General features: G+C 33.0%; 1 protein-coding gene across 6 annotated transcripts in view; it reads right to left on the bottom strand.

The window, feature by feature from the left end:
• The window catches only part of POT1 (protection of telomeres 1), a 73560-nt gene that overhangs the window by 35995 nt on the left and 12687 nt on the right, over window positions 1–24878 (bottom strand). For all 6 annotated transcript variants that reach the window (XM_074315648.2, XM_074315647.2, XM_074315651.2 and 3 more), the window contains 5 exons: window positions 23589–23699; window positions 22889–22936; window positions 20799–20913; window positions 9249–9379; window positions 1495–1785 (listed from right to left, as the gene is read on the bottom strand). In XM_074315648.2, coding sequence (XP_074171749.2) covers window positions 1495–1785; window positions 9249–9379; window positions 20799–20913; window positions 22889–22936; window positions 23589–23699 — 696 coding nt within the window. The remainder of the gene's footprint in view (window positions 1–1494; window positions 1786–9248; window positions 9380–20798; window positions 20914–22888; window positions 22937–23588; window positions 23700–24878) is intronic.

Raw genomic sequence — 24878 nt, 5'->3', positions numbered from 1 at the left:
AGAAACACAAAGGGAAGACGTCCATTTGACAACGGAGACAGAGATTGGAGTGATGCACCTGGCAAGCCAAAGAATGCCAGCAACCACCAGCAGCCAAGAAGAGGCAGGGAAGGATTCTTCCCATGAGACTTCGGAAGAAGCATGGCTCTGCCGACATCTTGATTTTGGAGTTCAGGCTTCCAGAACTCTGAGATAATACACTTATGATATTTTCAGCCATCCAGTTTGTGCCAGTTTGTTAGGGCAGCCCGAGGAAACTAATACAAGGAACTTTTTAGGTGGTGATGCAGAAAAATCTCTACAATAGAATTAAGTACAAAAAGCAATGGCAGAATAACGTGTATAGTATGCTATCATATGTACACAAGAAGAAAAAAGTATTTATATATGAAGTAAAATATGTCTGAAAAGATATTAAAAAAACCTCTCTTCAGTGGTTACCTAGTTTTTGGAGGGAGAGACTGAGAAGATGGTGGGGTGGGGGCAAGAGAGGGACTCAAGGAGAGAAACTTTTCACTACATATCATTTAAAAATATATTTTTAATTTCTGGATGTTAAAATTAACTATCCAAAATTAAACACCTTATTAAAATACCACTCCCCATGCTCTATATAATTTTGTGTTGTTACTTTATTCAACTTTTTGAGTTAAAAGCATATTCTAATACACTGTTTTTCTTTCTTTGTTCATGAATGTTTTAAATTTTGTCTTAGAGTATATCTCTGACTATAGCCTTTAATCTATTGTTGTTAACATTATATTCTTAGAAACCTGTAATTATAATTTCTCTTTGAAACAACACTGGGGGAACACTGTCTTTTTTAACATCTAAGTTTTTGGTTTGTAACAAATGTTTAAATTTATGTTTATTGATTTTAGTCAAAAGAATGTATTCTTTAATGTCTCTTTTTGGGGAATAAGTAATTGCAGTATTTTTGTTATGGTAAAATTATTACCTTAGATTCAATCAAACTGTTTTCATTGTTAAATTACAAATATCCCATAGTGTATTCTATTACATTTGAGTTCGAAAAGAAAAATAATTACCAATAAAATAATTTTCAAATTTTAACTAGGAATATGCATATGTAGAACTGCAGCTAAAAAATAGTAATATTCTTTAGTACTAAAATAAGAAACACATATTTTATTAGTACTAAAATACATAAATATATTTTACTAGTACTATAATTTTATTATTACTCCATATTTCATTAGTATTAAAATAAGAAAAACGTAAATAAATATAACATGAACTATACTACATTTAACACATAGATTTGATGATACTATTTTTCTCTGGAAGTACAGGATAAAAAAGAGAAGTTCAAGAGTAGAGTTGCATGGATATCCAGACTTATTAACAATGGTTTAGATTTTAAGTTCTTAACACATGGTATGCATAATTATTCCATCAAAATAAAAAATATAAGCTCTTTATATGCATGTAGGTGGTACCGACTTATAACTGCACGTGTTTAAACATGCCTACCTTAAGGAGAAATGATGCTCCATCCACTTCTGCTTTGCCCAAGAGCTGACAAGTCAGGTCAAAATACTGCATTGGCTGAACATCACACAATTTTACTAATGTCGAAGAAAGCGAAGTATTAGCAGATGCCCAAGCACGTAAGGTTTCTACCATTTTGTAGTCCTCAGTTGTGAAGTTAAAACACTTGTGTGAAGTACGAGGTGTGATAGGAGCTCCGACAGTTCCCTCAAATGTCAAAGACGCAAAGCCACTGCTGTTGATACCTTGAGTCTCGTTTTTATATATTTGGATCTAAGAAAGTGGGACACAGTAGAAAACAAAACAGAAACACACAACAGCTTACTGATACAGATCCAGGAAGTGAAGAAACTTGAGAGATTATAAAATTTTGCCAGCAGTTAATAAAAGACATCATTCTTTAATATTTCATTTAATTTGCATATGAAATTATAAAATTAACTGGGTTCTATCAAGATCCACAAGCACCATGTAAACTGTAAGACATTCTGCAAAATTTATTATTTTTTTAAAGAACAAGGTGGTAGACTCCCTAATCCTATCTATCTTGTACTTTTACATTTGTTTTTTATTAAGATATCATTTACAAAAGGAAAAAGAATAACAAGTGACAGTTACTTATGAAAGTAACATGGGGAACTAGAACACTTCAGAGTTTGAGGTGACTAAAATGCAGCTGAGGCTAAGGTTTCATCAGTCTGACTGAGAGCTGAGATACGCCCCCCTTGGGCTTTCCGAATTTTGTAGCTCAGTCATTAGATGCACATGCATTTGACTGTCACATCGTCTTCATAAAGCAACCCTTCTGTCCTTGTGAAATGCTCCCCCTTTAATCTCTTGTAATACTCTAATATTAATATAGTTATTTCATTTTTCTAATGCTAACTATTTGGTTTTTGCGTTGTCCCAGCTGAACAGTCAACATATTAAAGAGATATCAGGTTATTTTTCCTTTGACTAGGTTAGACCTCCAGCATCCCCACTGCTACACCTCTAGTATCTGTTTCATATTTAACCAAACCGCACAGCCACACAGCAGCTCTTGTAATCCTTAAGTAGTCTTGCCCTTCTGTAATGTGTAACCCAGCTTTAGGCAAGGATTCATGGGCAACAATGCTCCCCAGCAGTCTTTTAGATGGCCCCTTCTGTACAACTCTGTCCTCTCCAGGGAACTGCCATGAAGATTCCAGCTCTTTCAGCGGCCTTGAACTCTGACCTTAGGAGCCTCAACTTAGCAGGACCACTATGTTCTACTTGCACTTTAGTGTGCTGCTGGGCAGTGGTTGGAAAACTGCCCCCAGGCAGAGTTTTGGTGAACATGTGGCTTAACTTACAAGTTACCAGTTTCTCTTCTCTCTCTGATCACACGTGCATTTGGTCCAATGTCTAAAAACAGCTGCCTCACATTTTGTCCAATTTTATGGATCTTTATAGCAATAGGGCTAGTCTAACACCAGTTATTTTCTCATAGACAGAAAAAGTTCACTCTGCAGGTTCTAATTATACTTGTTTCATAAAGATCAATTAATTTGATTTACACATGCTTAAATGGGTTCTGTTTCTTGCATATGCTGTTTTTCTTTTTTGATTTGGGCTTCACTCAAATGTCTAATGATTTCTGATTCTGTGCTCATCTTTCTTTGTATCACCAATTTCACGTTCACTAGTCTATGCTGTTCATCAAAGTTTGCCTCTGCTAACTATCAGGGAAGACCAAAAACAATCTTCTAGCTTAGGTGTGCTGGTAACTTTTTTCACATCTAACTTATCAGCAAGTCTACTTTGTTTCACATTCAAAACATACCTTATCTACTTCTGTGTCCATCACCATCCTAGCTCAAGCCGCCTGCATCTCAAGACTAAAACTGAAATAAACCCATGACTGATCTACTTCCTGGCTTGTCTCTTTACAATCCATTCATTGCCCATGTAACTGTCAGAATGCTTTTCTCAAAATATAAATCAGCTCATTCTATTTGAAACCCTTTAATGACGTCCCTTTGAATAGAATAAAATCTAAACAACTTACCTACCATAAGGCAATATATAATTAGTCTCTGCCTTCCTCCCAACTTTCATCTTGTACCACCCTCTCCTATATAGTTCACTAGGACCCATGATGGCCTTCTTGCTGTTTTTTCAATACCATGCTCATAAGTACCCCAGGGTCTCCGTACTTGTAGTTCCATCTGCCTGGAAAATATTTTCCCTCCTATCTCAATAGAACTCCTCCCCCTTATCATTTGGGCTCCGACTCTTATGTCTCATTTGAAAGGCCTTTCCTGATTCTGTTTTATTTTCTTCATAGCAGCTATCACTATCTGAACTTACCTTAGCTTATATGTTTACTTTTATATCGGCTGGCTATCTGCATTAAAACATAAGCATGTACAAACAGGCACCCAATAAATATTTGTTGAAAAATAAACAGAGAGACCTTGACTCTTGTTTTTTTATATTTTTGCTATGAACCATGATCTCCAAATTGCAACAAGCAAAAGAAAAACAAGAAAAAAATATTAACAAACCTGGACTTCTAAGAGAAGTGTCTATATTTTTAATGGCCTTGTCCAACTAAAGAAAAATTTCAGGGCCACTCAAAACTAGCTGAGATATCAACACAAAGAGGGTAAAGAGGTACTACTAGAGAAAAATAGGAACATTTTCTAACAATAAAAGAATAATATTCTAGAAACATATCTTAATCTAAATCTATACAGTAACCTCAATATATATAAAACATAAAATAAAATTAAATAAACCTAAACCCAATTAATATTGCTTCAAATAATGAAGCAAAGATCAACAGAAACAGATAAATAACATTAAAGTCTTTAAAAGATGCTTTTCAATAGCTCATAGGTATACATAAAATCAGAAAGGATAAAGGAGGTTTGAACAACACAATTAATAAACATGGCCTAATTTATATTCATAGAACATAGTACCAAACAACCAGATTCACCTGACCATGGAACATTTACTAAAATTGATCATATGCTAGAATATTAAATAAACATCAACAAGTTTCAAAATATTAAACATTTCAAGGTATGTTCCTTGACCAAAACATACAACAAAAATAAAAAACTAAATACAAAATAACCTAAGTATTACAAATGCATTTTAATAAACATTTATAATTTATTTTCAATGTATTTATTGATGTATTTTTAGAAGTACATCGATTTCATAAACATATAAAAGAACCAGTCAGAAATGAAGAATACAGTAATTGAAATGAAGAATATATTAGAGGGAATCAACAGTAGATTAGATGAAGCAAACGATCATATCAGTGCTTTGGAAGATAAAGTAGCAGAAAACACACAAAAAGAACAGCAAAAAGACAAAATAATCCAAAAAAATAAGGAAAGTTTAAGGGACCTCTGGGACAACATCAAGCATCATTGGGATACCAGAAGAAGAAGAGAGACAGCAAGGAATTGAAAACCTATTTGAAAAAATAATGATGGAAAACTTCCCTAATCTGGTGAAGAACACAGAAATACAAGCCCAGGAAGCACAGAGTCCCAAAGAAGATGAACCCAAAGAGGTCCACAACAAGACACATTATAATTAAAATGCCAAAGGTTAAAGACAAAGAGAGAATCCCAAAAGCAGCAAGAAAAAAGCAGTTAGTTACCTACAAGGGAGCTCTCATAAGACTGTCAGCTGATTTCTCAACAGAAACTTTGCGGGCCAGAAGGGATTGGCGTGAACTATTCACAGCGATGAAAAGAAAGGACCTACAACTAGGATTATTCTACCCAGAAAAGCTATCATTTACAATCGAAGGAAAGATAAAGAGCTTCTTAAAAAAGAAAAAACTAACGGAGTTCATCACCACCAAGCCAATATTATAACAAATATTTAGGGACTTCTTTAAGAAGAAGGAAAAAATAAAAATATCGATACTAAAATGGCAATAACCACATATGTATCAACAATTACTTTAAATGTAAATAAATTAAATGCTCCAATCAAAAGACACAGGGGGGCTGAATGGATAAGAAAACAAGACCCTTACATATGCTGCCTATAAGAGGCTTACCTGAGATCAACAGACATGCCACTGAAAGTAAAAGGATGAAAAAAGATATTTTATAACAATGGAAATAAAAGAAAAGGCTGGGGTAGTAATACTTGTATCAACAAAATAGACTTTAAAACAAAAGCGCTATAACAAGAGACAAAGAAGGACCCAGTAATTCCACTTCGGGGTCTTTATCTGAGAAACCCAAAACACTAACTCGAAGATAAGAATCCGTATGTTCACTGCAGCATTATTTACAATAGCCAAGATATGGAAGGGACCTAAGTGTCCATTAACAGATGAAGGGATAAAGAAGAAGTCGTACATATATACAATGCAATATTACTCAGCCATAAAAAAGTGAGATCTCACCATCTACAACAACATGGATGGATCTAAAGAGTATTATACGATTTCACTTATCATATGAATCTAAAAAATAAAATAAACAAAACAGAAACAAACTAATACCGTGTTTTCCTGAAAATAAGACGTAGCCGGACCATAAGCTCTAATGCATCTTTTGGAGCAAAAATTAATTTGTAAGCGGGCATTTTCCCGCCAAATCGCGTCGTAACGCGGGGCTTTTTTGACATTTTCTCACCAAAATTAGACTTTCCGTAAAATATTCATATCTTTCGATCTATTTTATATTTTTCTATGAAACTTTCAGTGTTTTAGTTTAAAAAGAGGTCTCTATTTATTTACTTTGCAAAATTTTTGCCGGTTCCAACTAGAGGCGATATGACGAGTTTACTCGTTTCCCACAAAAAATGTGTTAATATAAGACCAGGTATCATATTATGTTATATGATACCTGGTCTTATATTAAAATAAGAACAGGCCCTATATTAATGTTTGCTCCAAAAGATGTGCATTAGAGCTGATGGTCTGGCTAGGTCTTATTTTCGGGGAAGCACGGTAGATACAGAGAACATTTTGATGGTTGCCTGATGGAAGGGTGGTTGGGAGTGTGGGTGAAAAAGGGGACGGGATTCAGAAGTACAAATTGGTAACTACAAAATAGTCACAGGGATGTAAAGTATAGCATAGGGAATATAGTCAATAATATTGTATTAACTATGTATTGTGTTAGATGGGTCCCAGATTTACCAGGGTGCTCACTTTGTAAGATACATAAATATCTATTCACTATGTTATACACCTGGAAGCTAATATAATATTGTATGGCAACTGTAATTGAAAATTAAAAAAAAATATATTAAAAATATAACTACTCATATAAAGAAAAAGATAGTATGGGAACATGTGGATATTCATTTACCAAAAACAAATCAAAATAAAAGAACTTTAATCTGTACCTCACACCAATAGCAAAAATTAGTGGCTCATAGACCTACATATAAAACCCAAAACTAGAAAACTTCTATAAGACATAGAACATCTTTGTGATCTTTGGTTAGACAAAGATTTCTTAGATACAACATCTATATCACAATCCATAAGTGGAAAATAAGTATTTATTGGACTTTGTTCAAATTAAGAATTTCTGATTTTCTAGACACACTGTTAAAATGAAAAGAGAAATCAGACTTACAGAAAATATTTGGAAATCACATATCTGATAAAAGATTTGTATGCTGAATCGATTCAAAACGTTTACCTTTTGTGGTCATTTTGACTTTGGGGAAGAGACAGAAGTCACACAGTGCCAGATCCAGTGAATAAGGTAGATGAGGATACACCATAATGTTTTTATTTGAAAGAAATTGCTGTACCAGAAGCGATGTGTGACACGAAGGCCTTCGGTTGTGATCACAAAATATGGTGAACAGTGCTGCGAGTGCCATACAAAAGCAGGGATCTTCAACACAGAAAGTGGTGGGTCAAATCTTAGTAACAGTGTGTGACAAGTTTCAACTTGTTCTGTGTAGCCAGTCAGGTGTGAGCTATGGTTGAGAGAAGCTATGTTTTTAAAGGGTGCCATAAATTATCCTCCATCATGACAATGCTCCATGTCACACATCGCTTCTGGTATACAGCAATTTCCAGCAAACAAAAACATTATGGTGTGTCATCCTCCACCTTATTCACCAGGTCTACCATTGTGTGACTTCTGGCTCATCTCCAAAGTGAAAATGATTCAGAGCATCGAGGCAGCCATGACAGCACAACTAAAGACACTCATGAAACAGGACTTCCAGAACTGCTTCAGAAAGTGACAAGAACGATGGGATAAGTATATTCGAAGAAAGGGGGAGTATTTTGAGGATTAATGGCAATGTGTCTTTTACTGTAGTAATTTTTTTTTATTTAAACATTCACTGTATTGTTTGATCATACCTCATATATATAATTATAATACATATTCACTAAAAGATATGTAGTAGAGACTGTTTATAATATAACAGCATAATATCCTCAAATTGAAAACAACCTAATTTCCAACAGAAAATACATAAATGCTGACATATGTACATAATGGGATACCACTGAGCAATAAAAATGAACAATATAAAACTATACTTAGTAACATGGTTGAATCACATATGCATAAGCCAGCCATTTTAAAAAAAGAAAAGAAAAAACGATAGTCTGTTCCCTTTATATACAGAACAAATACAGATGAAAATAATACGTGTTGTTAGACGTTATGAGACTATTCCTGGGGATGGGTGCTAATAACTACCTTGGGTGGGGATAAGAAGGAAGTTTCTAGAGTGCTAGTCAAATGATATACTTATATTATGAATGGAGAGATGTAGGTTCTGCTTCAGTTAAACAACAGGAAGAATAACAACAAAAAACGTTAGGAGAGGAGAGTGCATTGTATGAATATATTGTAGGACACAACAGTGTGTGAGAAATAAGCTATTTAGTTAAGTTTGAATAAGCCTGTGATTTAGTGCTACAATGGTATTTCTATTTCTATGTTTATCTTCATGCAAATATTCTCTACTATTCGTCTATTCTCAGAGAAAAGGCACTGATAGATCAAGAAAGGTCATTCCCACCATATCGAAGAACAGAACACACCTGGAATATTGTGCTAATTTATGAGCATTGCGATGACCCTGAGGGACACAGATAAACTGAAGCATTAGAAGAAAAGACAACCAAGAAAATGAAGGGGTTGCATGGAAACCCATGTATCAAGAGGAAAAGATGAAGGGAATGAAATGCTTAGAACCACAGGGATTGAAAATATTAAAGTACTGAAAAGCTGATTTTACAAAAATCACCTCTGTTCATATTTTACATATTTCTCATAAATGAAGATCAACTTATTTTGATTTTATACTTAATATCTCAAAACTTTCATTGTACCTGAATTAATACAACAAACAGCAAAGAATAATACAATCTCCCAATCTTTGTACACTTTTGCTGTCGTTGACCTAATGCTTTTTTTTTCCCCAAACAAGTGGGTTTTTCTCAAACTCTACATGAAAAACTTTTAAAACATCAACCTAAATTTAGAAGCAAGATAAAGTCCAACTAGCCTGAATCACGGCATCTAATACATTTCTGTGGAAGGAGGGAAGGTAATTTGTTCAAATTAAGAGGTTTCCTACTATAAATTATGTGAAGTCTTACACTATTTTACATTTCTTCTTATCTCTCTAAATACTTGATGTCATGTTCTAACAAAGCAACTACATAATTAGTGCTAAATAGTTTTAGTGAACAATACAGTTCTCTTTAAAAAAATATAAGTTCTAGACAGTATGAATTATACCTTCAGCCTGTGAAAGCGAACAATATCTCCATTTTTATAAACCATCGGATGGGCTTCATAATTCCCACTAAACAGCAGGCAGGTTAAGTTTGCATTTGTCGAGTCCACAATTGTTACAACTGAACAGTAATCTGGAAAACATAAAAATATTTCACCCGACTTTTAGTATTTCAAACGATTTGACAAAATAAGAATATAGTGAGTTCAAAACACCGAACAGACTTTATTCCTCCCTTTAATTAACTCTTCTAAGAACAGGTTCAAAACAGACATTTTCTTGGCTCTCAAAATGTGCTACGAAATTATTTTGCAAAAGTGTTCTACAAAAACTAATTCTAGCAAAACAAAAATTAAAATACTACTTAATATATTTGTAAATTATCTCGAGTGGTAATAACTTTATTACTTCAAAGTTTAAAAATCATGATGCAGATAAACATTAAAATATAATTTATAAAATAAACAAATTTAGATCGAAAACAAAAGACTAAAAGATAGTTCCAACAAATGTGATGAAGAGTCAATATACTGCATAAAGATATTATGAAAATTGGTTATAAAATCTACGATTTCACAGTAAACGTGTAATTCAAATGAACAAACAATTCATAGAAAACTGTACAATAACAAATTCAAAAGGGAAAATGATGATTTACTAGTTACCTATAAAAGATTACACACTGGTATAAAAGATACAGTTAAACTGGAAAAAAAATTAACGATAGTTGAATTGCCATGAAAACCGTAACTTCAAATACTGGTGGTAGTAAAAACTGTAATAGATGCTGCCTTTCAATATACACATTTCAGAAAATTCCCCACTGAAAAAGATACGTTGATTTCCCTTCCTTCCCAGTACCTCAGTAATTATAGAGACAGAAAAGAATAAACCTAGAACAGTAAAGGGAGAGGAGTAGGGAGGAAAAAGAGTACAGGAAAGGGGAGAGATATAAACATATTGAGGAAAATGGGAAACTAAATGGTTAAGGGACAAAATGAACAGAGACTACAAACCAGAAGAGATTATAAAGTGGCTACCGCAAAGATGGGAGCCACTAGGATTAAGGATGGGAGTGAAAAGTAGAGCCAAAATCAAGGTTAATTAAAAGGTTACACACAGAACAAGTTTCAGTATCCACCCATCCTGACCCCCACTTCCTGTGAAGATGATCTCATGTAGGCAAGCATAGGATCTTAATCTTTAACCCCATCACTTCCCAGAAGATAGGCTGTTTTCCAAGGAAGTTTCACTGATTAACTGGGAAGTGGTAAGGCTTTTAATATGGGTATTAGCACCCAGAACAAATCCCTCCCTCATGAGCACAGTAGGGGGCCATGCCTGATAGCTCACTTCCCACCCGCCCTACACTGACACTTGCAATGAACATGCCCTATGCGGTACTAAATGTCTCTGTCAGACTTCTCATTTCAAGGAAGAAATCAAGTTGGAAAAATAAACTACTTATATAGAAGGCAAAGGAGACAAAGTCCACAATCTAGTAAGTACAGGTAAGTCGGGAAGCCAAAAAATAAGTCTTGTTGGGAGGCAAAAACAAAAGCTTATGTAGATTAGATCTGCAAGCTATTTTAAAAGAAGCACTGCTGAGAACGTTGGACAGCTTAAAGCCTCACTCTATGAAGAGGAAGACAGCTAGAGTTCAACCCTAGAGTACACTGTCGTCCTGGGACATTCTCTTCGGCAGTTCTTGCCTCGCCATTACCTCCTCTATCTTGACAATCTACTGCTAGAAACTTTTGTTTCCCTTTTGCCTTTTTATCTCCCTCTTTGTTGTTACTTACAAGGGTACAAAAAAATAAATCAAAAAAGAAAAAAAAATCAAGATAGTAAGTTCCCATTTTAATGCTTCCTGAGGTCAAACCAAATGCTAACTTGACTTCTTCTACCCGTCCTGCAGGTGATTAGAAGATGGATGGCATCTTGAAGAATATTGCCGAATGTATAAAAACTATAAAACCAAATGAACTTTGATGCAACTGATAAAACCTGGGTAAAATATGTAACCTTACGACCTGTGTTTAATAATGCAAGTAATTGGCAACCTTTACAGCAAAAGTCCAAAGGCAATCAGAAGAGACTAATCTAGTTTCTATCTTCTTTACATGCTTATTAAAGTTTATAGGCCTGTATTTACAATTTTCTACACAAATCAGTACTTAAGCAATAAAATAATAATTACAGCTTCTCAATTTTTTTAAAGAGAGTCCAAAAGTATTATGGTATTTGACTACATATTTTTATGGACAGAAAAAAAAACAGATATTCAAAAACTTGTACCTGTAAATGTTGTGGATTTAAGCAAACAAAGCGCCCATACATTTCATGGTATATAATGTTTTCCTCAAAAAATTATAAATAAATATTGAACTCTACTTATTGATGGTTACTGATATACATGTTGCAATATTTAGGGAAGATGTGTACTGATATCTTCAACTTACTCTGAAGTGAATAAAAAAAGAAATGAATTAATGGAACCACTGATGATGATCATTACATGGCTATTCATTATATAATTCTTTCAAATATTCTGTATATTTTAATACTTTTATAATAAAAAGCTGAGAAAAACAAGGACTTTATATTTTTTCAGTTAAATAATTTCTGTCAATAGTATTAATAGCAGTCATTTACAACAACTTTATATAATCTTTTGACGTGTTAAAATTCTCAAAAAATTCTGAATCAATCATATCAGAATTTAAAAGGTTTTAATAAACTTATCTGAAAAGTAACAAGCAGTTTCACACTATTATGAAGGATATTATGAGGATAATAATCAATAAACCATAGTTTTGATCTTGGTTCTTTTCTCAATTTGTTCTCATAACTGTAACTCGACGTGACTCTTACTTTCAGTTATAGAAGTGGTACCAGCCTTTGAAAAGTATCCTGTACACGGGAAAACTGAAAGGAGTTATCAGAAGCCTGATGAGTATGCTAAACACTGATGGACAGCTGTTGAAGTGGTGGTGGAGACTGGGGAAGTCCTCATTCTGTTTATTATCAAATGATCAAAATTATTTCTAATGCTGATAGAAATTCATTTGGATTTTTCAGTTCTTATTCTATTGTTGGCACATGTTCCCGATAATCTTTTGCTTAAGCCTGATTTACATAACACATATAAATGATAATAAGTCTTTCAAATATTTAGCCTAAAATAGGAGCTTTCTTATCATGTTTTTGCAAAACAGAGAATATGTTTTGGTTTATCATTTTATTTTAAAAATCAAACACCATTTTTCAAATGGGTAACATCCAAGCATATCCACAATTCTAAGAAGTTCTTACACTGCTTTCCAAATAAAGCAAAATATTTTAAATTCGTAAAGGCAAAGAATTAAAGTATAAAACAATTATAAAAAAATATTCTAATGCACTAATTAATTTTAACTGGTTTTTCTATTCCAAACCCCTTTTTATCTTTTTCTTTTTTTTTAACCTCCTGAAATGTCCTGTTTGTTCTCACTCAGGGAAGGGGCAATAGGGGAATTGGGGTTATGACATAACTCCCAGAAAGTTAAAAGTTTTTGACGAAAGTTGAAAGACAATCTCTTTTTGTGTCATTTGTTTAAGTTATACATTTCAGTAGAATTTCTACTATATTAAAACAACTTTGTCCTCAAATAAGTCATACTATAAATTCAAATGGTAACATTAATATATCCATTATAATTCTGTGTTATGTCAAACAGCAAGCATTTCAAAAATGTTCACAGCAAAGCTTAGGACTTCATCAATGAATTAAACTATTTTACTTTATTCAAATAATTACAGCAATGTACACTACAAACATCTGTTGGGGTAACTAAGGGAAGGGGAATACAAATTGCATTTAAAAGAAATACTGCACAGCGGAAAGAAACTGAAAAATTATAAAACTTCCCTGTACATTATTCTCAAATTTGTTTTATTTCTCCATTACTACATCTCTAATTTTTGGACTACTGTCATAAACTGGAATTATTATTCCTACCTTCAGGTTTTTATCTCTCCATACCAAATTACAAACAGATCCATCATGTCACCACTCTTACCAAGGAACTTCTAGTGCTACCACATTATCTATGAATATTTCTGAGTTGTGGAAAAAATATATACATATACAGATGTGTATATGGTTAATTACAGAATTATCAAAGAACTACTTCCTTAACATAAAAAAAATTACAAAAGTAGAATTTAAAAATATCTCACTTGAAGTTTATTTGTTAGTATATTAAATCTACCTGTATAAATCTTTTCTTTACACACACACACACACACACACAAGCAATTCTATTCAATTACTAAGCTTCAGGCTCAGATAGACTTGTAATAGCAACATTTTTCAAAATATCATGTAGCTGCTACAATGCAGCTCTCTAGAATGGCATAACTAAACATGACGAGGTTCTTAGAATCAACCAAGGTTATCTATAAGATAATGAGGAGTTTCAAAATAAAATACCATTTTATATCTTTGTTTTTGTAGTTAAGTATGCATATATTTATAAAAGATGGAAACAAAAATTCAGATCCAAGAAACCAGTGGCATTAAAAAAAAAATCTGTCTAATAATTTGCTTCTCAAACAATAAAGACAAGTAGAAATCTAAACGAAATATTAAACAGCTTTCGGTTCTTTCAATTTGCATTAGATCTAGGACATGATTGGAAAACAAGCTAATAATTTTAACAAATACTAAAAATAAGTTTTACTTAACTGCTCCAAGAAGTGAAGCGTTCTGCTAAATACATACATACATAATACATACACACGAGTATATAATGGAATATTACTCAGCCATAAGAAAAGATGAAATACTGCCATTTGTGACAACATGGATGGATCTTGAGATTATCATGCTAAATGAAGTCAGAGAGAGAAAGTCGAGAACCTTATGATTTCACTCATATGTGGTATGTAAAATTGAAAACAACAAACAAGACAAATAAACAAAAACTCAGACACAGACAACAGTTTAGTGGTTACCAGAGGGTAAGGGGGGAGGGGTAATAGTAGTAGAGGGTAAAGGGGGTCAAATATATGGTGATGGAAGAACTGACTCGGTGGTGAGCACACAATGTGATATACAGATGATGTATTATAGAAATGCAGACTTGAAACCTATATAATTTTACTAACCAATGTCATCCCAATAAATTTAATAAAAAATTTAAAAAAGAAAGAGAGTATCTCAGATGCATTTACCAACTGTTTTAGTAAGTGGAATGAAAAACAAACCTGTCCTGAGATTGGCAGATTGAAAAAAACAGTATCAGACTGAACCAATCCTTGAAGGATAGTCTACTATTCTAAAAGTTATGCGTGATTTTTTTAAAGTACATGTTGTTCCTAACTTAAAAAGCACTATTTTTCTGTGACCATTTCAATCTCTAAAAATAATAATTTAAAAAAAAACAAGAGAAAATTATATTTAAATTCATTTGGACTTTTGTTTCATGAAAAATGGAAACATTTTGTGTAACTTTTGCTGTTGACATGTAATCTTATTTATTCATAAATTCTTTTCATGTGCTCTCAAATTATACTTTACAAAAAAAAAAAAGTATCCAGACATCATTGAAAAAAGACAAACAACCAAACTGAAAAAATAAGGAAGAGAATATATTTTGATTTTCTTAAACAATGATGTGGGATGGGTGTGAATAGTGTACTAAAGTAAAAGATTGTGAAAATGCAGATTCTAGGGCCCTACATCCCAGCATCCTATCCCAAAATGAAAATCAAAGTAATTTGTAACTTGAAGAAAGTAATTTTGGGAATCCTAAATATTACTATACTCCATTTGACCTAAGAAGCCATTGATGACCATATAAAACCTCTTATTTGTAATAATTCTGAATAATCTTTCAAAGGCCAAATGTTAACTATATGATAGTTCTATCAAATAAATAAAGATGTTCAAGCATACATGACCAATACAATCTGAATGATCGGTTTATTATATATGAAAACCAACAAGACAAACAAAAACTCATAGACACAGACAACAGTTTAGTGGTTACCACAAATTAAATACAGCAAACATTTTTTTATTTAGGTCTAGATTATAAACAACGTGTATACCACAAAAATATCACAAGTCCTTAATAATGATTCCTGAAAAAAACTGCTATAATAGCATAAAATTATGCATCAATGTACTGCTGACATTCTATTGCTTATATTTAATTCAATTTGTTCTGCAGTTAGTTTTTGAAATTGAAAAGTTCCTATTTTCATTATAAAACTCTGACAAGTTTTGTTTCTATTTCTGAAGTCTGGAATGTTAGCCTCTTCTTCCTCATATATCAAAATTCAATTTATCCTTGAAAGTTCAGCTCAAATGCTATTATCTCTTAGAAGCCATTCCCCTGTTAGCACTAATCTCTTCATTCCCACTCCCAAAGCACTCTGCTTGTTCCTTCTGCTACAGCATACCACTGTTCCTTATATTAGCTAGTTGATTACAGTTAGGTTTCCCTTATTTGTAAAGTGAAAGTCCATCATTTTTTCAATATGGACAACAAAGCCCATAAAAACATCTCAGCTAACCCTAGAATGTTATTTTTGGCTGTGTAAATATTATTTTCACTTATGAGAATGACTTGCCATTTATGCATTGTTACGTAGCATAATTGTTTGAAAATCTGTGTTCTGTGTGAATACTACAGGCTTGCAAATAAATTTAATTCAATAAAAATAAGAATGTACCACAAGTTTCAATAAGAATGAGAAAAACAGTACTGATTTTTATGACTCATTAAAATAATTCAGATGATAAACTAATGAAAATAAGGATAATATACTACATTAGCAGTCTAATAATTTGTTAGAGGAAAAGGTCACAAAAGACGGAGTCCTAAGACATGGATGGAAAGCCAGATGGAAGTCTCGAGCTTCATCAAAGAAGTCATTCCTGAACATAAGAAAGCAAGCAATATAAAGGTTCAGAAACAGGGGAAGAGAGATTTTTCTCCACCTTCATTCTCCAAGTGGAAACCTACTTCTGGCTGGCATGGTCAGAATAGCTGAAAACGAGTGTTGAGAAGGGCTTAGCTTGCCTTTCCAAATCCTTAGCAAGACAAGGGATGACTAGCCATGCCTGCTTGCCTTCCATTCCTGAAAGTAAGATAGCCAAGCACTTGGGAAGAGTCTCACCTCCCTCAACTCGACATTCTAATTTTTTAGCTCTTGAGAAATAAAAAGATGCATTATCAATTTTTAAAAATAAATAATTAAATATTACATATAATTTGACATTGTACTAGATGCTTGACTATCTTTGATGAACCAGAGGGCTCTGAATCTTATGGAGTGCCAATGAGTTATTAATTATTCAGTAACTAATAAATTCTTTTTCAACTATTTTAATGTAGGATACATGGGAGTTTCTTATTATTCTTTACAAAATTAAAAGACAATAACTATATAAGCATTTAATATGCAATCAATATTATTCACACAAAACACAAATTTTCAATTATGCTATGTAACAATTGCATAAATGGCAAGTCATTCTCATAAGTGAAAATAATATTTACACAACCAAAAATAACATTCTAGGGTTAGCTGAGATGTTTTTACAGAATAGGAAAAGAAAAATCATAAGGTCCAATGTCCTAGCACCTTATCCCAGGAACCAAAAGGAAAACTGATACAGGCTCTCAGAAGTTCAATGTTTTGGATACTGCTCTAAGAAATTTGACTGTAACGATCCGTAAGTGGCTACGATGGCAGAAATCCTTTTATAAGATACTGAACAGCAACAGAAAGGTCTGCTTGTAAAAATATCATAACATCCCAAACTGCTCAAGTTTAATCAAACTGCTTTTCTAAAACCGAGAATTTTAATAGGTAGGGTAGGAGAAACCACTGAGGAACACAGAGCGCTGCTGAGGTTAGGCAGGGAGCCACAGGTGATGTGCCACATGACGTGGCACAAAAAGGCTGAGACCTCTAGGGTGTCAAAATTTGGGGAAAGAACAAAAAGAGGAGAGGGAAAACATAAAAAATGATATGAACATGTTGACTATTTTCTCCTTTTCTCTGGACTCACCTATTAGGAGAGCAAGCACCCACAGAGTTCCCTTTACGCTTCCCGCTTGATCAGAGTGAGCGGGCATTAGGGTATTAATCAAGCAAGCATGAACTGTACACTGTGAACAAATATGGAAATGTTTCACGGCCTGCACACATTTATCTATTTAGCAAGAACAGACAATAAGAACAGATTAAACGTGTCTCAAGTTTAAAAAAACAAACAAACATTAAGCTATTTCTTGAAGTCTGAGACAATGCTAAAATTAAATTCTTTATATGTTTTCTCTAAGAAAATATTATCAATGTTATCTGTGCAAGGCAAAAAACTGCATCTCTAACTATCTAGCCAGCTCTCCAAAGCAAAGTAAACGTGAGGCTTTCAGAGGAGATAACGGCTATAAAATCTCAAAATCCTAAGGAGGCTGCAATGATCTTGTCTTCCTAGATGGAAAAGGCCATAGTATGGACCCTTGATGAGTTCATTTTGATGATACAGTGGTCTTTCAATATATGCTCTTTCCCTGAACTTTGAGAAAGTCTCAGTTTTCATCATGAATTTTGCCACAATTGAATAAGAATATATTGATCGTTTTTTTAACAACAGGTCTGATAGGCTGCTTCAAAAATAAAGGCTACAACTCCTCCAAGACTGCATAATGAAGCTTGGGAAGTAAGGCATTTGCTACCAGAAATAAGGGAGCAGTATGCCATAGGTCACATGTAATCATTGTTACTGAGGATGAGAGGAAAGTCAAGAAATATTTTCTCAAGAAGGAAGAATGCTTAATTGCACCAAACTGCCTCTACCACATTGAATTTAACATTTATAAAATACGTTTTAATGAAAAACTCTAGCTAATGACATGTAACAGAACAAACTGTTTTCCATCTACCTAAATTTGAGTGGCATGAAGGTAATTTTCCTCCACATAAGTAGTTATATACAATCTAGATGTAATATTTAGATTGTGGACTTCTATTTATGAAATAATATTGCTTTCTGTAGTATAAAAAAGGCACAGCTATGAATTGTTCCTGTACATTTATTCTGATACTTCTCAGTGGTGATACTAATGAAGTTGACCCTTTCCTGAACACAAAACTCAGTGCTATTTGTCTGACTCTCCTACAGCACATTGAAGAACAGGTTCTATCAACAGAAATAAAAATGTGAAGTATAAATAAAGTTACAAGGCAGTTTTAAAATTTTACTGTCTTGCTAGTAGTAAAGACATCTCACTATATCTTAAGACATATTTTAGAGTTTCAATGAAAATGTTCAGATAAAATAAATAATAACAATTTAATTTAGTATCTCAGAAGAAATAGAGAAATGTATTATCTTTGTTATAACAGATGGCTTATTACTACTAGTCATATTTTTTTTTAATTAAGGGATTGGATCCAACTAAACATATCTGATAGATATATAAGATATACACGAATATATAATAAATATTATAGTTCCCCAATGCTTTAATTATACATCATTTAATAACACTATCAGAAGAAAACAATTATGCTAATAACTTAAAATTAGTATTGAGTCATCAATGTTTTAAAAAGAGCTATCATTTTATTCTATATTACTGTTATTTTTTAAATTACTGCTATTTTTTAACTAATTTACTAAAAACTTTTTAATGACAAGAATTAGCAACATATGAAAAAAAGTTTAAAAACGGTACCTTCTACCAAGTTAGATAGACATTATTACCAGCATTGTAGCTATTCCAAAATTTGGCAGGACAAGCAAAGTCAGCCAGATAACACTTGCAAATGGAAGAGCATCAGAGTGATCACATCTTTACAGCAAATTCCCAGAACGGGGACAAATAAGATTCAGGGGGGAAAAAAATCTGATGACGAGAAGAAACCGCTACGGTGCAAGTATGCAAGTATATGTTGAATGGTATGATGGGGCGGGGGATGTAGACTGAGAAAAAGGAAAGTCAAATGAAAATATGTGAGAAATACGTATTTAAATGAAAATATCTCTGCTTCAACCTTAATGTTTAACGTTACGTTTCTCTTTCTGCTAAAACAGAAATCAGGATTTTCAATAAAATATCCCTTTGCAGTCTTCAGACTTAGTTACCACCTATTTCAAATTTCTCATCTCTATATTAAGTCTTAACATGGTAATTTTCACACAGACTGAGTCCTTACGTTACACATTAACAAAATATCCTGATCATATGAAAATAAGATTTTTCCCCCCAGACACCCCACTAAAGGGTATACCTCAAACTCAATTCTACAATACAATTTGTATAATTTAATAAATAAAATCTTTTAAAAATAGGAACTCAATGAGAACATATTTGAGTCCCAAGCGTAAGCCACACAGCTCCCGACACCCAGATGATAAGAAGACAGTGTTCCTCCTCCTCCACCACCACCACCACCACCACCTCACATGTTTAACATCTCTAAAATATGGCTGCATCTTACAATTGACAGTAAAGCACAGCTTAATTGGCAGTGCTTTTCTCTTCTTAATGACACATAAAATAATGATGCCTTGTACAAATGATGTTGTTTCAGATTAGATTAAATAATGTAATAAACGTTAAATGGAGTTGAACTGAATTAAACCAAGGTGAAAGTGTGTTGCCTATTAACTATTCATACATTAACTCTCAGAAAACAGAAATTCATGTTTTTTGGTTCATTCTTTTATGTTAGTCTGTTTAAAAGCTTATGTTATTATATGGAATTAATAGGTTATGCCTTTTTAATTATCTTTAAGAACTCAAGTTTAATCATCTTACATTTAAAGTAATTATTTATAGGGAAGGACTTACTACTGCAATTTTGTTAATTTTTTTCCATCTGTCTTGTACCTCTTTTTTTCACATTTCTTCTTCTCTTATGGTCTTTCTTTGTATGTTTCCTGATTCAGGTCTAATTTCCTTTTGTGTATCTTCTACAGGTGTTTTCTTTGTGGTTCCAAGGAGTTTACATGAAACCTCTTAAAATTGTAACAATCTATAGTAAACTGATAAAAAATAATCTTCTACATACAAAAACTCTACACTCTTACCTCCCCCCATACACAATTTATGTTATTGATGTCACAGTTTGTATCTTTTAATATTGTATATCCATTAACTTATGTTTTCAGGTAATTAGTTTTTATACTTCTGTCTTTTAACTCCTTTGCCAGAATTCAAAATGTTTCACATATCACTGCTATAGTATTAAAGTATTCTGAATTTGTCTATATCATTGTTTTCTAGCCTATTTTATACTTTCATATGCTGTCATGTCACTGTTTATCATCCTTTTCTTCATTTATTCTTTTTTTTTTTATTCTTTAGACTCTAAAGACCATAATTATTTTATAAATAAAAATAGCCAAAAAAATATGCCTGAGTGTTGCTTGGCAATTATAAATCAGAATTGAGCTTCTAAGACAGGGTACTAAAGAAGCTGTGTTCCTGAAACCAATAAAGCAGTTCCAGTCCATTAAAATCTCAACCAATCTTAATACCTACCAGTTCCTCTGCTGAGATATGGAGGCTTAAAGAACTTCACGACACCATAGACATTGACGACCATACCAGCCTTCAGTTTATTCAGGGGTGTGTACTCATAATGTGACGCTGACACCTAAAGAAAGAGAAGACAGCGAATATATCAATAGAAGTATTTAGGTTTTAGAATCACATTATGATCACATCTGTAAATTAGAACAGCCATCTAACTGAATTTGTTTCCTTTTAAGTGAAAAAAGGAAATACATAGCTTATAAAGGTTACTACATAAACCACTAGTACTAGTTTTTCGTAGAAATAACTGATTTTTAAATGGTATAATTTGTACACAATTCTAAGAAATGCAGTTTAAGATATTTGGGTTCTGGTTTTTAACTTTAACTGATATCGCCTCAAAACTTGTGATATATATATATCATAAATATATATACGTGATATATATATCATAAACACATATATGTGATATATATATATATCGTAAACATATATATTTCTATTTTTTTCTATACTGCTATAAAGATTTTACTTAGGCCAAAATGAAGCCAGGCTTTGATAATAAATGGTATAAAGACATTAAAAATGGTAATAAGAGAAAAAAAATGTTTCTGAAATAACTGTATATAAGTTTGGAAGGAACAGAAGGTGATTTACAAGGATATGTGTGCATATTAGTCAAATAATCTGTAAAAGAGTTCAGACGTCTGGCCCCATCACCCACCCATTCCATCCCCAATTAGAAATAAGGATACCTATTACACTAAGAGTTAAAATTTTTCATATCAAGTCAAAATGAATTAGTTGGCTCTTTCAAGGAAGCTAATCCCTCAGGTCAAACATAAGAAGGGCAAAGGCTTAGAAATCGCATCAAACCTTGTTGTAAAAAAAAAATGTTGTAGCACATCAACGATGAAAGAATCATGGTCAGTATATAGGACAGAAAAGAAGATATGTATGTGCTCAGCTGACAAAATAACTGGACCCAGTATGTTGTCTTAAGAAGTATCTCCCTAATGCAGAGGTGAGGGGGAAGGGCAGCACAGCTCAATGACCACAACCAACACAGGCATTAATTCATAACCATTAATTCATGACCAACAAATACTTCTTAATTATAATTTGGCTTCCCATGTAAATTGAAGCCAGTATATGTGCACACAGCAGCTAAGGCATATTCTAATAGTTCAGAATACCTGGGCTTTCTGAAGAACCGTATCTGCCGAGTTCGGAAGCTTCTTTGTTTATTTCTGCCTTATTTGTGGGTTCATGGATGTTTTAAATATTTGAAGTGGAACTATTTATAATAATTTTGAGAAATACTAATACCCAGGGCTAATTCACATTTTTTTAAAAGTAGATCAACCCTCTTATTGGTTCCAGTTTCCTTAAATCAAAAATTCAAATGATACTATTATAGCATTATTCAGAATCCGAAACCTGTATCTCATAGTCATTGTCCATTGGAACCAAGTCCCTGGACTCTGTTCATTAGAAACTAAAGGTTTAAGACAACAGAACACAAACTTAACATTAAACTTGACCAGTGTATTAGTTCTTCCCATTTTCACTCAGCTACAGAGTAGCGCACCTATACAGGTGGGAACCTTCCTATTGTTAGGAGATAGCGAAGTTTTATAAAATACTGAGCAAAAGGACAAAAAAGAGCAAAATGTGTGACAAATATAATAAACTTCTTTACTTAAATTGCATAATTCAGGACATAACAATCTGTTTAAATAGAAGCTGAAAAAACAAAAGAAATACATTTGCCTGAGGTTTAAAAATAGTAAAAATCCCAGTGTCTTCACATAAGAAAGCTTTTTTTCCATTTTAGCCTTTCTTATGTATGTAGCTTATACACATATATCACCAGATATTCCAGACAGCAGAATGACCAGATATTAATTACTAGGTAAATGTATAACTTGAATGTAACATCAAATATCAAAAAAATAAGAGATTATGTTTTCCCATTGTATTGATACTATTTTAAAATCAGACTATAGAGTGGATCGAATATATATATGTATATATACATGTGTGTATCTGCGTATGTGTGTACATATTTTAAACTAAAGTAAATATCATCTTACCAAAGACATTGATTGTGTAGAAAAACCTCTTACGGATTTAACATAAACCTGAAAAACAAAAAAGAAGGGTGTATTTGTATAGAAACAACTTCCAACGTGATTACAGACCTTTAATTGTAGTAAAACTATACATTTAACTGTATAATAGTCAAACTCAGCAGAATGGCATAAAGTTATGGCTTACAAATTAAGAGTGACATGTGCAAATTGTCTAAGCTAAGCTTTAGTCTACTTCATTAATTTCAGTATCACAGGACCACCCCTAGCCCATATAATGCCCTTGTGCATGCTGGAAAAAACCAGGCAGATGATGGCCTGCAAGCACATGGCTTGGCCCAATTCTACGTCTCTACCTGACAGCTTTCACCACATAGGTAGTCTCTAAATATGTGTGTTGAGGGTAGGGAGGGGAGAAGGAAGAGGTGAAGAGGGAGAGGATGAGCACCTTCATAAAGAATAAATTTTTCCTCAATAAATAACTATGTTTAAGGGATCTTTCTTTTCTACCTGGAGTCATTCAGAACACAAAGCCAAGAAAAGAATTTTTTTTTTTTTTTTAACGTAAAATATTAAACTAAAATAATTCAGTCAGACTAAATAGTTTAGCTGCAGAAAAACAGAAATATACTACTACCTCTATTCCATCACCTTAGCTCATTAAAACCAAAATACGAATAGAGACTAAAAGTTACACACTTACATAAACAGTCGATGGCAAGTCCTCAAATGCTTTCAAAACTAAGCCACATCCCCCATCTCTGCTTGTAGATGAAGATGACAAAACAATAAATTCAGTCACTGCAATGGTGTCCTATTTAGGAAAAAAATGGTTTTAATTATCAAAACGTCTATAATTCTGAATGCCATATAAATCCTTATTTTTTATTATTTAAAAACAGTAATCCTTTCTATAAAATGGGAAACTATTAGCCTAATGTTATTTAATGCTTTCTAAATATAAGATTGAGCCAACCACCTCCTTTAAAAGGGTATCAATGTTATACCCAAAATAGATGGGTATAACGCCCCCCGTCATGGACCAGGAAAACACTGACTAAATCACTTAGACAATTTTATTTAATGGGACTTCAAAAATCAATGTTTATCTCAATTTTTATCAATAAGTTTGTATGAGTAAACACAATGAAGAGAAAACAGATGATCCAACAGTATTAAGCCTAGAATTTAAATGAAACAATCTCGGAGTTGAGAGACTACTTTGAGAAAGATGTGTCATTAGTACGAGAACTCCACATTGTTACAAAGGTACATATGTACCTATAAATCCAGGTTATGAGAAGTAAATAAGAAATTACTATTTATAAACTAGTAAGAATTGAGATTTTTCTTTCTACTGAGGTTTATAATAGTAATAAGAAGTCATTCTCTCTTTATCCCTGCCCTTCTCATTCTTTAGTTAAATCTCTCTTATTTTCCAAATACTAGAACATATACACTCAACAAGTTCTAGTTCAACAAGTTCTTGCTGCATTATATATATAATATATACATACATATTCTTACTCCTCTAATTTTACCACCAAAATCTTAAAATACATAAAAATTCCCGGGCTTTACGCAGCTTCCTTCAATAATCTCTACCAAGTGGAAGTCTTCTGCGTTACTCATTTTTGCTTTGCTGGAGTCAATCCCCAGGATTCTATTTAAATCCACTATGCGGCTGTGAGCACCTTGAAGACAGGAATCTGCTTTGTATCTTCAGGGTTTGGCACAAAGTAGGCCCTCCGTAAACAGTCTAAATCAATGGAAGGATCTTATATTGCCTTTCTAAAACCGTGTGTCCCCGAAAGTAAGACCTAGCTAAACAATCAGCTTTAATGTGTCTTTTGGAGCAGAAATTAATATAAGACCCAGTATTATATTATATTACATTACATTATATACTTGGTCTTATAGTAAAATAAGACCGGGTCTTATATTAATCTTTGTGCCAAAGGATGCATTAGAGGTAATTGTCCGGCGAGGTCTT

This window comes from Rhinolophus sinicus, chromosome 8 (genome assembly GCF_057876585.1).
Source record: "Rhinolophus sinicus isolate RSI-liver-muscle chromosome 8, RSI-T2T, whole genome shotgun sequence".
NCBI lineage: Eukaryota > Metazoa > Chordata > Mammalia > Chiroptera > Rhinolophidae > Rhinolophus > Rhinolophus sinicus.
This window is presented reverse-complemented; position numbering and strand designations above follow the sequence as displayed.